The sequence below is a fragment of the Medicago truncatula genome, chromosome 3 (assembly GCF_003473485.1).
Source record: "Medicago truncatula cultivar Jemalong A17 chromosome 3, MtrunA17r5.0-ANR, whole genome shotgun sequence".
Lineage (NCBI taxonomy): Eukaryota > Viridiplantae > Streptophyta > Magnoliopsida > Fabales > Fabaceae > Medicago > Medicago truncatula.
The window spans coordinates 34636449-34650221 of record NC_053044.1 but is presented as its reverse complement, the minus strand read 5'-3'; the positions used below and the strand labels follow the sequence as shown (position 1 = coordinate 34650221).

At 34.4% G+C, this 13773-nt stretch overlaps 1 protein-coding gene across 1 annotated transcript; it reads right to left on the bottom strand.

The window, feature by feature from the left end:
* Positions 1 to 647: 647 nt before the first annotated feature.
* LOC11409737 (guanylyl cyclase 1) lies at positions 648 to 13423 on the bottom strand. Its single transcript, XM_003600761.4, has 10 exons — positions 13311 to 13423; positions 12083 to 12343; positions 11854 to 11978; positions 9478 to 9589; positions 8435 to 8509; positions 7742 to 7830; positions 7607 to 7665; positions 7057 to 7129; positions 1142 to 1217; positions 648 to 1010 (listed from the first exon to the last, which is right to left on the bottom strand). Exons 2-10 carry the CDS (start codon positions 12242 to 12244, stop codon positions 936 to 938), a joined length of 846 nt encoding a protein of 281 aa, XP_003600809.2. The 5' UTR covers positions 12245 to 12343; positions 13311 to 13423; the 3' UTR covers positions 648 to 935.
* Positions 13424 to 13773: the final 350 nt, after the last annotated feature.

Here is a 13773-nt window from a genome sequence, read left to right as displayed (position 1 = left end):
TTACTACTGCATGTTTACATTAATTTTTATTTAATGAGTATCACAGCAACTAGATCCAGATATCAGGAAATAATAATATTAAAACCCATTCCAAATGGCGAAAAGCCCCAAAACCAGGCTTGCATTCCACTTATCTATTCATATCTTGCATGTGGGAGTCACATAAGTGTTAAATATAATACTAGTGTATAATACAATATAATACATGCATTCATGCATTTAGAGTGAACTCGGTATTGAAGAATTAAGTGTAGCCCATCAACAGAAGCAAAATGAGAGAGGATGCATTCAATAATTTTTAATGTAAAACAGGTCATGAATGAATAAATGACTATATATCACATGCATTTATTGAGTAGACAATATTATCAGAACCAATCTTGTCTTTCTCTGTGATAGAATAGCATTAATACAATCATGTTCATCTGCTTAGATACACTATATTCATCTTCCTCAAAAACAAAAAAGAAACAGTATATTCATCTAATGTCAGTGACCACAATAAATTTGCTCAGAATTACAAGGCAATGACTGCCGAACAAAAGAAATGTATAGTAGAAAATGAAGATGGTTGCTTGTAATATCCATGCCACATTATAAGAGAGTAAGAGAATGTGAAAATCTGTCACAAAATAGAAATTAGAATGTAATTAACTTTTTATTAACTTCATGCAAAATAATACAACATTTGCTGTCCAAGTAGAGTAGTAGGGCAATGGAATTGAGTTCCCAATACAATACAATACAATGTGACATCACAGCTTTCTGACCAACATGTTTGTTGGATAAAATAATAAATAGTTTACATAAGATTACAAATTACAATGAATTGATCACTACTATACAATTTTGAGTAATGAAATACACAAGGAAGATATGTATAGTAACTAAAATACACAAGGAACATGGTATATAAGAAAAATAGGGAAAGAGAATCAAGAATCAGTATTGGAATTGATGGGAAGTTGCAGAGAAGGTTGCTGACCATTCTTGCTTTTCTCCAAAGATATCTGATTAGCAATGCAAAGAAAAATAATCATTTCATATAACAGTATGAAGTTATTAATTGAGTAGAATAAGAAATAGGAACATAGGACTAAAACCATGGAGATGGCTTTAGGTATATTATGCATTAACTTACCAAGAGAATATCCTCATCAGTACCAAAGGCTTTGCGAGCTTCTTCTAAAGTCTTTGAAGATATCCTTTTACGTTTCCTGACAAATTTCAGGGAATTAAAATCAGAAAAAAAAAAGAACTAGGAAAAGGTTTATTCACTCAAACAATATGCAATATATATTCCATACACAGAAAATTGTTTAGAGAAATTAAATGCATAAATAAAATTGATTAATGTCAATGGTTTTGTTATCCTTTGATATATTAGAAAATTCAGACATGGTAAAAAGGAACTTTAGCTATTATGAATGTACCATGTAATATAGTACGTAGCTCGAACCAATATGCATTTGTTGCACAAATGTTTAAGAATATTTACAAAATCCTTTATGAAAAAGTTCATAAACAATGATAAGTGAGCATTCAGATAAGAAAATCTAGCACAGCACTACATCCAGAAATTTATGTTGGCGTGAATAATGAATTGTAACACCTACACCTGAACTGTATTATTGGTAATTTCATTAGAAACTCGTTTGTCGATTTTTTATTTTGAGGTTCTCTAAAGTCTAAACTGTAAAGTTTCAAATTTTATATCATGAATTATTGTTTGTTCGACTCATATTATAGCCAAGCAGCCGAGAAAAGCTACAAATTGCCAGAATTCAATCACACCACCACAAAACTACTTGTCGGCCTCTCTGGAGCCTGTTATGAGTCTCAAATTACAATTGATATCTGGTATGAGTAATGGGTCTAGGTTCCCCTAGTGATATGCATTTCTTTAAGAAAATTTCGGTCTTGTCTTATTTTCTTTCGCATGAGGTCATCTGTAGGGAGGGATCAACAAGTCAAACAGATCACATCTCTTTTGCAGTTTTGCTTTTTGAAGGACCCCATCAATTTCTCTAAAAATCTTAATGGTAAGAATTGATTGGACTAGTGCTCAGTTGTTAAAGCCAGGCTTCTTAGCTAGAGACTTTATGATCATTCCAGAATCCAAGTAAAAAGTTGACGATTCATTAAGGAAGAATGGGAAAAAATTGATTATCAGTTACCATCCTTGATTAAGAAATCTATTGATCCATTGCTTCTAGTTCTCACTACCGCACCTATTAATCTTGTTAAGAGATTTGGAAGAAGGGTAAGTGTGTTTATCCTATCAATATTCACGTCTCTGTTTCATCATTTAGCAACACTACAAATACATGATCGTGTGATTTAATACCTATCTGAACAAACCTCAGTCTAACATTCAGCAAGTGAAGATGATTATAACTGAGAGCACTCAAAAGGTACTGGATAAACTAGATAAAATGTACAAGGGTTTTATTCTTCATGGTTTACATGGGGATTTTGAAATGTTAGAAATGAAGTTCTAGCGAACTCTAGTGTTACTACTATGGAGCTGATTTATCATTTATTGTTCTTTTGACTAAAGAATCTCTCAAGTCAGACTCTCAAATAGGCTCTGTTACTATTTTTAACACATTCGGATTGTGCAAGGCGAGGACGAAGACGTGGAAAGGGTGGTCGTGGTAATTATCCACAATGCTGCAATTTTAAACAGACAAGACATAAGGGGATGGATGTTGAGGAAAAGGATGACCAAGGCTGCTCTATTTAGTATTGTCTCATCCTCGATACTTCAATACGGTGATTCCTCAGTTTGATTATCTCAATATCTTCCATTTGGATCTTGGATGTTGGAATATGGTGTAAAAGTCTAAATTACTGGCAAGCCTTCCTTTTTCTCATTCATCTCCCACAAAACTCCTCATTTCACGACCCTTGCAAATGGTTCAAATGTATTGACACTTATTCCTTTACCTCCAAACAGAAATTCAGTGGGACAGGTCTTCACTACCTAAAGTTATAGTGGATGGTCTCAAGACTCATCTTATGGCCAAAGGTTGCACTCAATTTTAGTAAGTACTACATAGATACATACATTTTTTTCTTTCTAATCCGAGATTGTCTATCCATTGAAACTATGAATCAATGAGCTTTACATCAACTAGACATAAAATATGTGCTTTTGCATGGAAACTTGCAAGGATATACATATATATATAGATATAGGGGGATGCTAACTTGCACCCACCTAAAAACACTAAGGTGCAAGTTAGCAAGCTACACCCACTTGTATTTTACTGAAACACCCTTTAGTCTCTATTAATATTTATTTTAAATGGAAGGATAATTTTGTAAGCAACTTAGAGCATCCACAATGGTGAGGTCTTCACCATTTAAGACCTAGTACCTAATAGGTACTCCCATTGTGGGAAAAAAATTTGGGGGTCTTCTAAGACCCAGGGTCTAACTTAAGACCCCATCTTTTAGTGGTCCCCACACACTTTTTTTATTAAAATAATATGTTAGTGGTGGAATGTAAATGATGAAGAGTTAGTTGTGTGACCCATTTAGGCTTTTTGCCATAAGGTCTCTATTGGAGTGAATGAGTACCTTATTAAAAAATAATAAAAAAGTTATGTGTACAGGTGGGACCCGTTTAAGACCTTCAAATTGAGGGTCTCCATTGTGGATGCTCTAAGGACATAACTGTTTCTCCTAGTTTTATGGCGGAATTTACGTGAGGGTTCAATTACTTCCAATTAATTTCGATACATGCTCAGAACAAAAGGAGGAACGTTATTACGCTTGCAATGCATTGAAATTAAATGTTCCCAGAAACAAAAAAATAACAAAAAGGCCTGTAGTAAAAACGTTCCCTAGAAAAAGAAAATTGGAAAAACGTGTAACATCAACAAAAAAAAAAAGCAAAAAAGAGTAAAACATGGGATTTGTAACAACCTTTGTTGTTGTTTGTTAAATAAATGAGCAGAAACAAATTTACAAAACTATCCTTTAGTTAATACTAGTTTAAAATAGTAGATAGTGGTTTTTTAGTAAAATACAAGTGGGTGCAACTTGCTAACTTGCACCTTAGTGTTTTTAGGTGGATGCAAGTTAGCAGCCCCCATATATATATATATATATATATATATATATATATATATATATATATATATATCAACCCCCAGGGTTTGTTGCTCGAGGGGAATTAGGTCTCTTTTGAAAACTTAGGAATATAATATTGTCATAAAAATCATCTCTGAAGACGGTTTGGGCGGTTCATCCGAGTCTTTCAAAAATTTAGAATCATTATAAGTGAAGTGGATTGCACGGTATTTTTCAAGTAATCAACTGATTTGTGTATCTATCTTGTGACTTATGTGGATGATATCATAGCAGGAGGTGATAATAATGAGATTCAGCATTTAAAAGAGCATATATTTTGTCACTATGAAACAAAAAACTTGGTCATTTGATTGAGACACTTTCTTGGGATTGAAGTTGCTTAGTCAAAGTTTATAATTTCTATCTCTCAAAGAAAGTACGTTTTTGATATTTCTGTGAAACCAGAAAGCTAAACTGTAAATCAATATATACTCGCATGATCGATTTAAGTGTTAAGCTTCTTCCCGAGTCACCAAGGAGATTTTTTTCTCATATCCAAGCAGATATAAAATATTAATGGGAATGCTAAATTATCTAACTAACCAAACTAGACATTTCTTTTGTTGTCAATGTGGTAAGCCAATTCCTTAATTCTCCTCGAGTTGACCATTCAAATAAAGTTGACAATTTTTTTAGATTCATTGCAGGATCATTGAAGATTATTGTATAATAATAACAAAGGCCATAATGATATTGTCGTCTATACTATTGTAGAGTAGGTTAGATCTCCTTCTAGTAGGATATATCTGCCTCAGGCCACTGTGTTCCCTTTGGAGGAAATCCCATTTCATGGAAAAGAAAGAAACAAAATGCATTTCTGAAGTCAAGTGTTGAAGCAGAATACTTGGCTATGACTCTTACTACAGGTGAACACATGGTTGTAATGACTCAAAGTAGTTAAAATTTTGTGACATTGGAACTTTTTGAATTGCATCCAGCTTTCCATGAATGAACCAAACATATAGAGATTGATTGTTCTTAGAATATGGGTTGGGCCTAACTCAACCTTACAAAACGGCCTGTGAGGTGAGGACTGAGGACTTCCCCCACTTATAAACACTTGCCCAAGCCATCTCTCATCCAATGTGAGATTTGTTGTGAATTCGATGAAAAATCACACCAATAAATACTTGATGTGTGGAGCAAGTAATAATCAAGCAACCAAAACAAAGTGTATGGAAGTTATAAACACAAGTAAGAGTAGAAAAACAGCGAGAGAAAAGAAGAGAGAACACATGAGAATTTGTTTACCCAGTTCAGCCCAAAACTGACCTAGTCTGGGGGAGAGAGCAGCCCTCCGTTCCACTATAACAATGAGTAACTTTACAAAAGAGATATCAGGGTTACAAGAATAAGTCACCCGCCTAATTCTACCCAAAGTCCCAATCTTTTCCCGTGACCAAGAGACTCAATCCTAATAGTGTTTCCCAAGGTGAATCAACCCCAACCCTGGTGTTTGTTGCCAAGAGCAAACTCTATACAAACCCTAGTTTTCTTGTTGATTTCTAAACCCTTGTTTTCAGCCCCCTCTATCTCGAGGTTTACATCTGATACAAAGTCTATATTTATAGTAAAAGCATCCCTCATAAATTGTAACAAAATAAGGCCCATAAAAATGTTTTATTTTTATGCTTCTGCGCGAAATTGTGCTCCAATTTTGCCAGATCATGCTCCGATATTTTACGAATGGGAAGTGCCAATTCTGCTCTAAAAATCGTGCTCCGATTTCTCAAATCGTACTCCGATTTTGACAGCTTTCCAACCTCCAATTTTGAGTCACTTTCACAACAAGATTCATGACACACCCCTTCATGCCCAACACTATTGGGCTTGGTGCATGTATATAAATGGTGAGTGACCCGATAACGGAAACCTAATAGCAAGTGGCCCAACGGATCTTGGAGGAGGCTCTGATACCATCTTATAATCTGAGTTGGGCCTAATTCAACCTTACACAACCGGCTTGTGTGGTAAGGACTACCCCCACTTATAGCACTTGTTCAAGCCATCTCTCATCCAATGTGAGACTCTTAACAATTATTATTTGGTTCATGAGAAGATTGCTTAAGGGATATTACCACAACCAGTATAAACTCAAGTGATCAATGGTCAGTTTGCTTACCAAAGCTCATTGGGGACAGATTTCTTATATGGGATGCAAGTCGGATGCGTTTAATCTCTATGATCTAGCTTTAGGGGGGAATATAATTTATTTTTGGGCCTAAATCAATACCAAAGGCTTGCTCATAGGGTGTGGAGGCTTGCTCATAGGGTGCGGGTTACTCCCCACTTAGAAGTTAGAACCATTGTTAAAAAGATATCACTATCTAATGTGATACTGCTATCATCCCCTCACATCCAGGGTTGAACATCTTGGGCGTGATGTTTGCATAACAGGACATTCGTGAGTAGGCAAACAAATCCCAGATAGACTTCGATACCATGTTGAAGTTATGAGGTTTTTTTAGATAAAGAGCAGACAAAGACTAAAATTAGTCATATTTTAGGTAAAGACTAAAAATATAATCAAATTGCCAATTATACTATAGTCATATTGTTGTCTTTAGTCTTTCTCTCTTCTCTTTATCCAAAGCTCCATAACTTCAACAAGGGTGATTGTTAGAAATTGAATATCTCAACTACTGTAGCTCTCTCCAAGGTTCATGCATCATAAGATTCATTGTATCTTAGGAAATTGAGTTAGCTTAATTACTCTGTTCGAAAATTATATATTTTTTGTATATAAATATGATTCTATTGTGCGCGTTCACTCACTGAAGCATATTCGGAAATTCTCATCAAACATTGGTCTCACTCGAGTGATTTTAATAATAAGGGTAAAAAATTAATGCACAATTCATTCCTTAAATAATATAAGATATCACACAGTTAGTGGAAAGAGGGAAAAGAAGATACCTAGAGCTAGCAGGATCTCTAATTTCAAACATATCTGCTCCAGCATCAAAGCCACATATCAACACATAGTGACCTGTCAATAGAATATTTATACTCGGTAATTGACTTAATCAATTGATAAATTTCAAAATGTTAGAATGAATACTACTGATTGATGTATATTGTATACCCTTTATGGTCTTAGATACTTGGTATTTGAAAGTTACACCGGAATCAAACTAATCCAAGTCAAGCCACTAAAAGAAGAAATACTCTACTAACATCTATTTTTTCCATCCTCAAGACTTAAATTTGAGACCTCATTTAAGAGTAACCAAAACTCGATCCCCCCCACATTGCCTAGATTGAAAAATAAATTATAATAATTTATTGATATATTTGTCTAAACTCGTTATATCAAGTCATTCAGTACATGCACACTGGGTGCGTTAACTAAATAAATCAAAAGGAATAGATACTTATATAGCATAACTGTAACATAATAACTTTCATTTAAAGAATGCATACGAAGTGTATACAAATAAGTTGAGGCAAAAATATGAATGCTCACCTGTGTATTCAGAGTCATCGCTCAAGGCGCCAGGGATATGAACATCTTGCCGAACATAACTGAAACAAAACCTTTTCAGTAGTAGATAGAACTGCTCACAACTAAAGTACAGAAGGAATTATAAGAAAGCTCTACCTTAATTTATTCTGATCAACTAAAGCAATGGCTATATATTTTCCCGACAATATGAGAAAGGAAATCTCTTTTTCACTAATTGACCTGCACTGTAAAAAGATGGAAACGTTTGTTGACGATTTATACAGAAGCAACAAAGTCATAAGCAAAGAAAATGTCGCAGAAAGAAGAAATGAGAAATAATGGTAAAGTTCTGCAAGCCAGTTTCTTCCAATCCAAATAAATTTGCCAGAGAACACCATTTTAAAAGCTGTCTAATTCCTAATCCATCATACTCAACGTATGACATTTTCTTTTTCTTCTCCAATAGTGACTGTTAGGAATAGAATAGTGGTTAATTAGAGTAGTTAAAGTAGTTAAGAGTTGTTACAGTCTTATAGAAGTTAGTTTGTTAGTTGGGATTGTTATAGGGTTGTTAGTTAGTTGGTTGGTTGAGGTTGTTATAGTTATTTGTATAAATAGGAGATTGCAATGTAGAGTTGATCGTCATTGAGTATTGTAAACATGGTGAATAAAGTAGTAACTCTATTGTGAAGGAGAAACCGTTGGAGGAGAGATTTCTCTCCTATTCTTTCACATTTCTTAATAAAGGCGTTCTTTCTTAGAAATTGAATTCTTGGGTTTCAAAAAGTGACAATCTAATAACTTCTTAGAATTATACCTGGGGGATTCAATAAAAAAGGTGAAGCATACCTGTATATCAATTCCAGCCTCCACCGCATCCTGAAACAGCATATCCACTCTTTCTAGATCATTAGGCAATTCCTCCTTCACAATATTAAAACAAAATCTTATCAACCTAGAGTAATAGATACACAGCACCGGATGAGTACTGAAGAAAGATCTCTACGGAGAAGTTCTTTTCGAATCTCCAACAAACCAATATCAAATGTAAAAAGCATAAAACCAACATATCATAACCTATAAATTGATATCCTTTCCAATCAACTGATTAGTTGGGAAACCCTCCCGTAAAAGGTAGTTATCAAGGGGAGAAGAACCAGTCCACCAAAATACTTCACCAAGCATCTCATACTGCTTGATGTGGGACTACCTATATAGCACCTTCCCTGAGAGCCGAAGTTTCGGCGGCTGCACTCTACGAAGTTTTATCCAGCCTTTATGGTCAGTCCCTCCGTAAGTAGCCCTTTCTGAGGGACTGACAACCAGCTACGATACTAATTGATAAGTATCAAAGCACTTGGAAAACCCTCCCTTTTTAAGGGGGAAGAACCAAACCACTTAAATACTCCACCGAAAAATCCCATACTACTTCAATGTGAGACTTGGGCACCCCATAATACCCAAGTCCCCATCACCGACAATGATTATTAATAAGACCTACAACCAAGCAAAGATACATTTTGGGTAAAAACAAAGTCATTTTTCTTTTAAAACTGGTGAATCACCTAAACATGTGCCAAATGTTCTCTTTGATACATTCTTAAAAGATTATATTTCTGACCCACATTTCAAATACTCATATCTTCAATTTGTTCAATATATAGACATGAGTGTGCACAGTGCAAAAACATAATGAATTAGAATAAACTTCCATTTGGTGCTCAGAACATCTTTGGAACATCAATTTGCTACTTGAAAGATTATTACATCAATTTAATCATATAATAATTTCGAGGCATCAAAATATCGTCAAGTTAAATTTGCAATCACCAGAAATTAACCCTTTAAGAAAAAATCGGGTGTCACTCAAACATTAAAGAGCTTGTAACCACCTTGTAAAAGGATTCACCACAATAGTTTGGGTTTGCACCAACTGTCACTGTGAAGTAGGAAAAAGTAACAGAAAATCTCTGTAACAAATACGCCAAGTCAACCGTCCAAATGCTGCAAGACAGTAGTCAACAGTGAGAGAAGAAGTCAGAAGTCCATCATATATTTTCATAGAGAATTATGATATTCATCTTGATATTTTGGGGTGAGGGGGTGTACATGATATTAATCTGTTTTAGTATTTGATTCAGACAACAGCTGATAGGACTCATGATCATAAAAGCCAAATTGGAGAGGGAAGTGCCGAGTTGGCAAGTTAGTTGGAGAGATGGAGAGAAAATACACATGAGAGGGAAAAAAAGGAATTAGTTACTCTTTTGGGTTAATTTTCAGCTTTGAGCTGGACAGAAGGATTCATTCTTCTGAGGAGCATTGCTCCGGGGTTGCAAGAGAGATCTCTTGTAATACATTTTCCTTTATTTTCCAATTAATAATACAATTTCCTCTTCATTTTAATTCGGGTTCCTAACAACAACAACAACCGAGCCTTATCCCACTAAGTGGAGTCGGCTACATGGATCAAATTACACCATATGTTTTATCATAATTAGATTCAGACCAACAGAAAATTAAACACTGTTGTTGGCACTTGACGACATAACCCAAAAAAGTTAACAACCGTTAAAATTAACAAAGAATTTGTTTATTCTCCTATTTCTCTCCTGCTTTGAACCATCTGTTTGCACTTTGCTTTTTAACTAAAATCCTGGACAGTGGAAGCAAAGACAAAAATCATGTGCAGAACCAGACTGTGTTAATTCCTATACTTTCAATTTCCTATTTACATACTATCAATATATGATGACCAACTTTAAGTTGGTTTCTGAACTTTTACCAGCGATAACAAGGATTTTGTCATTTTATGGTTGGTTTAGGTACTTTCCAACTAACATAAAACCCACTGGGTTAGGGGAACACAAAAAAAAAAAAGGAAATCTAAGTCGAATGAATTGAGCAAGGAACCAATAATAGTTCTAACACCACATCTCAACTCTAAACCATAAGAAAGTAGGTCTATGGATCTTTTCCTCTTATAAAGTCCTTACTTTGTCCATTATTTCCAGTGCAGGATTCCTATACTCACCTATAACTCAAACTGGGCTTCCTAGCTATCTCCCTCTCAAGTGTGAGTATTGCACACAAACACATTGTAAAGTAGAAGCCTTTGATGCATTCAACGTTGTCACCAAGAGCGAAGCCCACACCCAAGAGCCAGATCTCCTCCAAACTGGGCCATTGATGCTCTCTTCAAACTTGTGCAAACTCGACGATTCGCTTTAATATCACTTGTCGAGTAGGGAGCCAAAAACACCATGGATATCTACATTCAAACACGACCATTCGCTTTAGTATCACTTGTCAAGTAGGGAGCCTAAAACACTAGGGATATCTACATACAAACACCCAAAAGCTTAAACTTTTAGGAGAGTTATTTTATGACAGGATAGCAAAGCCTTTATGAGTGGTGAAAAGTTAATTTATCACATGATATTGAAGCCTTTCATGTTGAACTAGAGCACAGTATAGAGGCCTGTGCATTATCGACAATTCTAGCCCGAATCAAAGAGCCTTTCTATGAGAGGTGTGAGATATGTAACAAAATCACTCAAGTATACAACTGCCTTAACTTAATAACTCAAGCTCTTCGGATAGTTGGTTCTTGATAAACCTTTACCAAAACAATGTATCACATAATATTAAAAACAATAATTGTATTATAAAGTAATGATATAGATATACGATATGTTAAAACACATAAAGCAAGATAAGATGATCATCTTAAGGTGATAAGGTGAGAAAGAGATGCATAATGCCAGTGACAGTTATGGGCTAAATAAACTAAAGTGGAAGGTGGAAGGCTGATTATCTGTAATATTACTATATTACTCACACACATGGAAAATCCATGTATTTAGGCCAGAAAATTTGATGATACCGTGGTCCAAAATGTAATGTAAAGTTAAATAAGAAACCCTGTCACCTAACTAACATTTTAAGATTTTCTCAATAGTTTCAATTAAATTAAGACACCAGTGAGAGGAAAGGAGAAGAGGACTAACAATGTAGTTGCATAGCCATGGTCTTGCAGTGTATACTCTCACAACTTTGAGTGGAACTCACAGTGAGTCCCACACATGGTTGTTGGTGTGCGTAGTGCCTACTACAGGAACTTTAACATTCTTAACCTATTAAATATGTATGAACTATACTTCTTTCGTAGTTGCATTTGACATACATCAAATGGAGTATAACAATTCTTAAAGGATGCCATATAACATAGTAACGAAAATATCTAGACTTTCATAAAGTGAAAAGACCTATTTGTGCGGCATAGTTCAGCCAGTGCTTCAATATCAAAGTTGTTGACACCGATAGTTTTCAGAACCATTTCTACACAAGCAAGGCCACAATCCCATGTATATATTTGGTTTATTAGTGGTACCTACACGCATGATCAGGAAGAACTTAACTAACAGTATGTATAATGAATGCAAAATATTTACGCTTTGCAGAATAAAATTTCAGCCATTAATCACATGCACCTACTTCATTGAAAAGTGAACGCCGTAACGACGGAGGATGGGAATCTGTGTTACATGATGAATGCTGAAACAGGTATGATTCTATCGTACTCAAATTTTCTCCTTTTAATTCTCTTTCATCTTCCGTCTTAAGAATCTTGTTGAATAGCAGACATATGGGCCACATCAATGACCAAATTGAATGTCGACAACGTTTACTTCGAAAAAGGGTTCAGAAAATCAGAAGAGTCCAAAGCAAATTGATAGAGTTGCAGTATATACCTACCTGCAGCAGCATTGACATAAAAATTATTAGAAGTCAAATATATAATTCTTTCAAATTCTTTGTAGTTAGGAATACCAATTTCACCAAAGGCCGCAACATAAGAAATTAAGAGTATATTTGGATGAATGAGTTTGGTACGTAGGGGAAGAGAGGGATATTATTCTTATTTGAAGATAAAAAAAAAAAAAGAGGGATTGACATGAAACCATCCATTCAAGTTTTTAAACACTTAATATTAGGAGTCTTAACATGAAAAATTAATGTCTCTACCCGTTCCTCCAACTTTTCTATGAGGATTGTCCAAATTCAATACAGATTGCACAAAATCAAACATAGATGGCCTTTGAAAAGCTCCCCAAACTTGCTTTTACATGAGCAAACATGGTTCTCAGTTAAAAAAAAGTATCACGTTTGCATGAACGATGTTTGCTTCTTAGAAAATGTTTGAATAGAATCTCTAACATGAAGCTTTTGTGATAGGTTGTAGATATTATACTCGAAGTTTCATAACAAACTTTCTTTTCAGATTCTAAACATCAATCCCTTTATCTTAAACCCAATATTTTTATGTAAATGTTTGAATTTGGGGAGAACTTGATAAAATCATGGCGTGCTTATGTGATTTTAGCAAAAACTACAATAAAATCACACACACCGACACTGTAATTTTGTGAAACTCACCGCGATTTCAAACATGCACTAAACCTCCAATGTTAAAATTTCAAATGATAAGAAAATTGTATCAGCAAATGAACACAATGATTGATTTGAAACTAGAAATCATCAAAATTTTGAAAACAAGTATAAATGCAATAAAATTTCAACAGTTTCATGGAGGTAACAAGATTATGAATTATGATTATCGAATTGGATAACAGAAGCAATTGATATATGATAAGCGAATTCAAACAAAAATAATAATTAAGCAATGAATGTATGAACGAATCAGAGATGAAATTGAACGTACAAGGTGGAAGAAGGCGCGTGGGTGTGTGTTGAAGCAGAGACAGGTTGTTCCAATTTTGTTGAATTTGATTTGATGATGATTTTCCTTTTGTTTGTTTTTCTTCCCCTTTTTTACTCTTTTATTATGTTTTCTTTTTCTCTTTTTTTTTTCCTTGGTTTTTTTGGTAAATTTAATTTAATTTTCTATGGTCAACTTATTAGTATTATAGTACTTCCTCATATCCTTTTAATAAAGATGAGTGATATTTCTACGATTAATATTTTGGTGAAAATCACTTTCCTTTTTTGTGATTGGACAATAACGATGGAGAGAGAAAGAAAAAAATAGAGAATAAAAACACATGTGAGTATTAGAGAGATGATTGTTTCAAAAGTTGTCAAAAAATGATTGTACAAATATCACTTCTCTTTAATAAAAGACACATAGATCAATAAAAGCCGATATATATTAAATATATCAACTT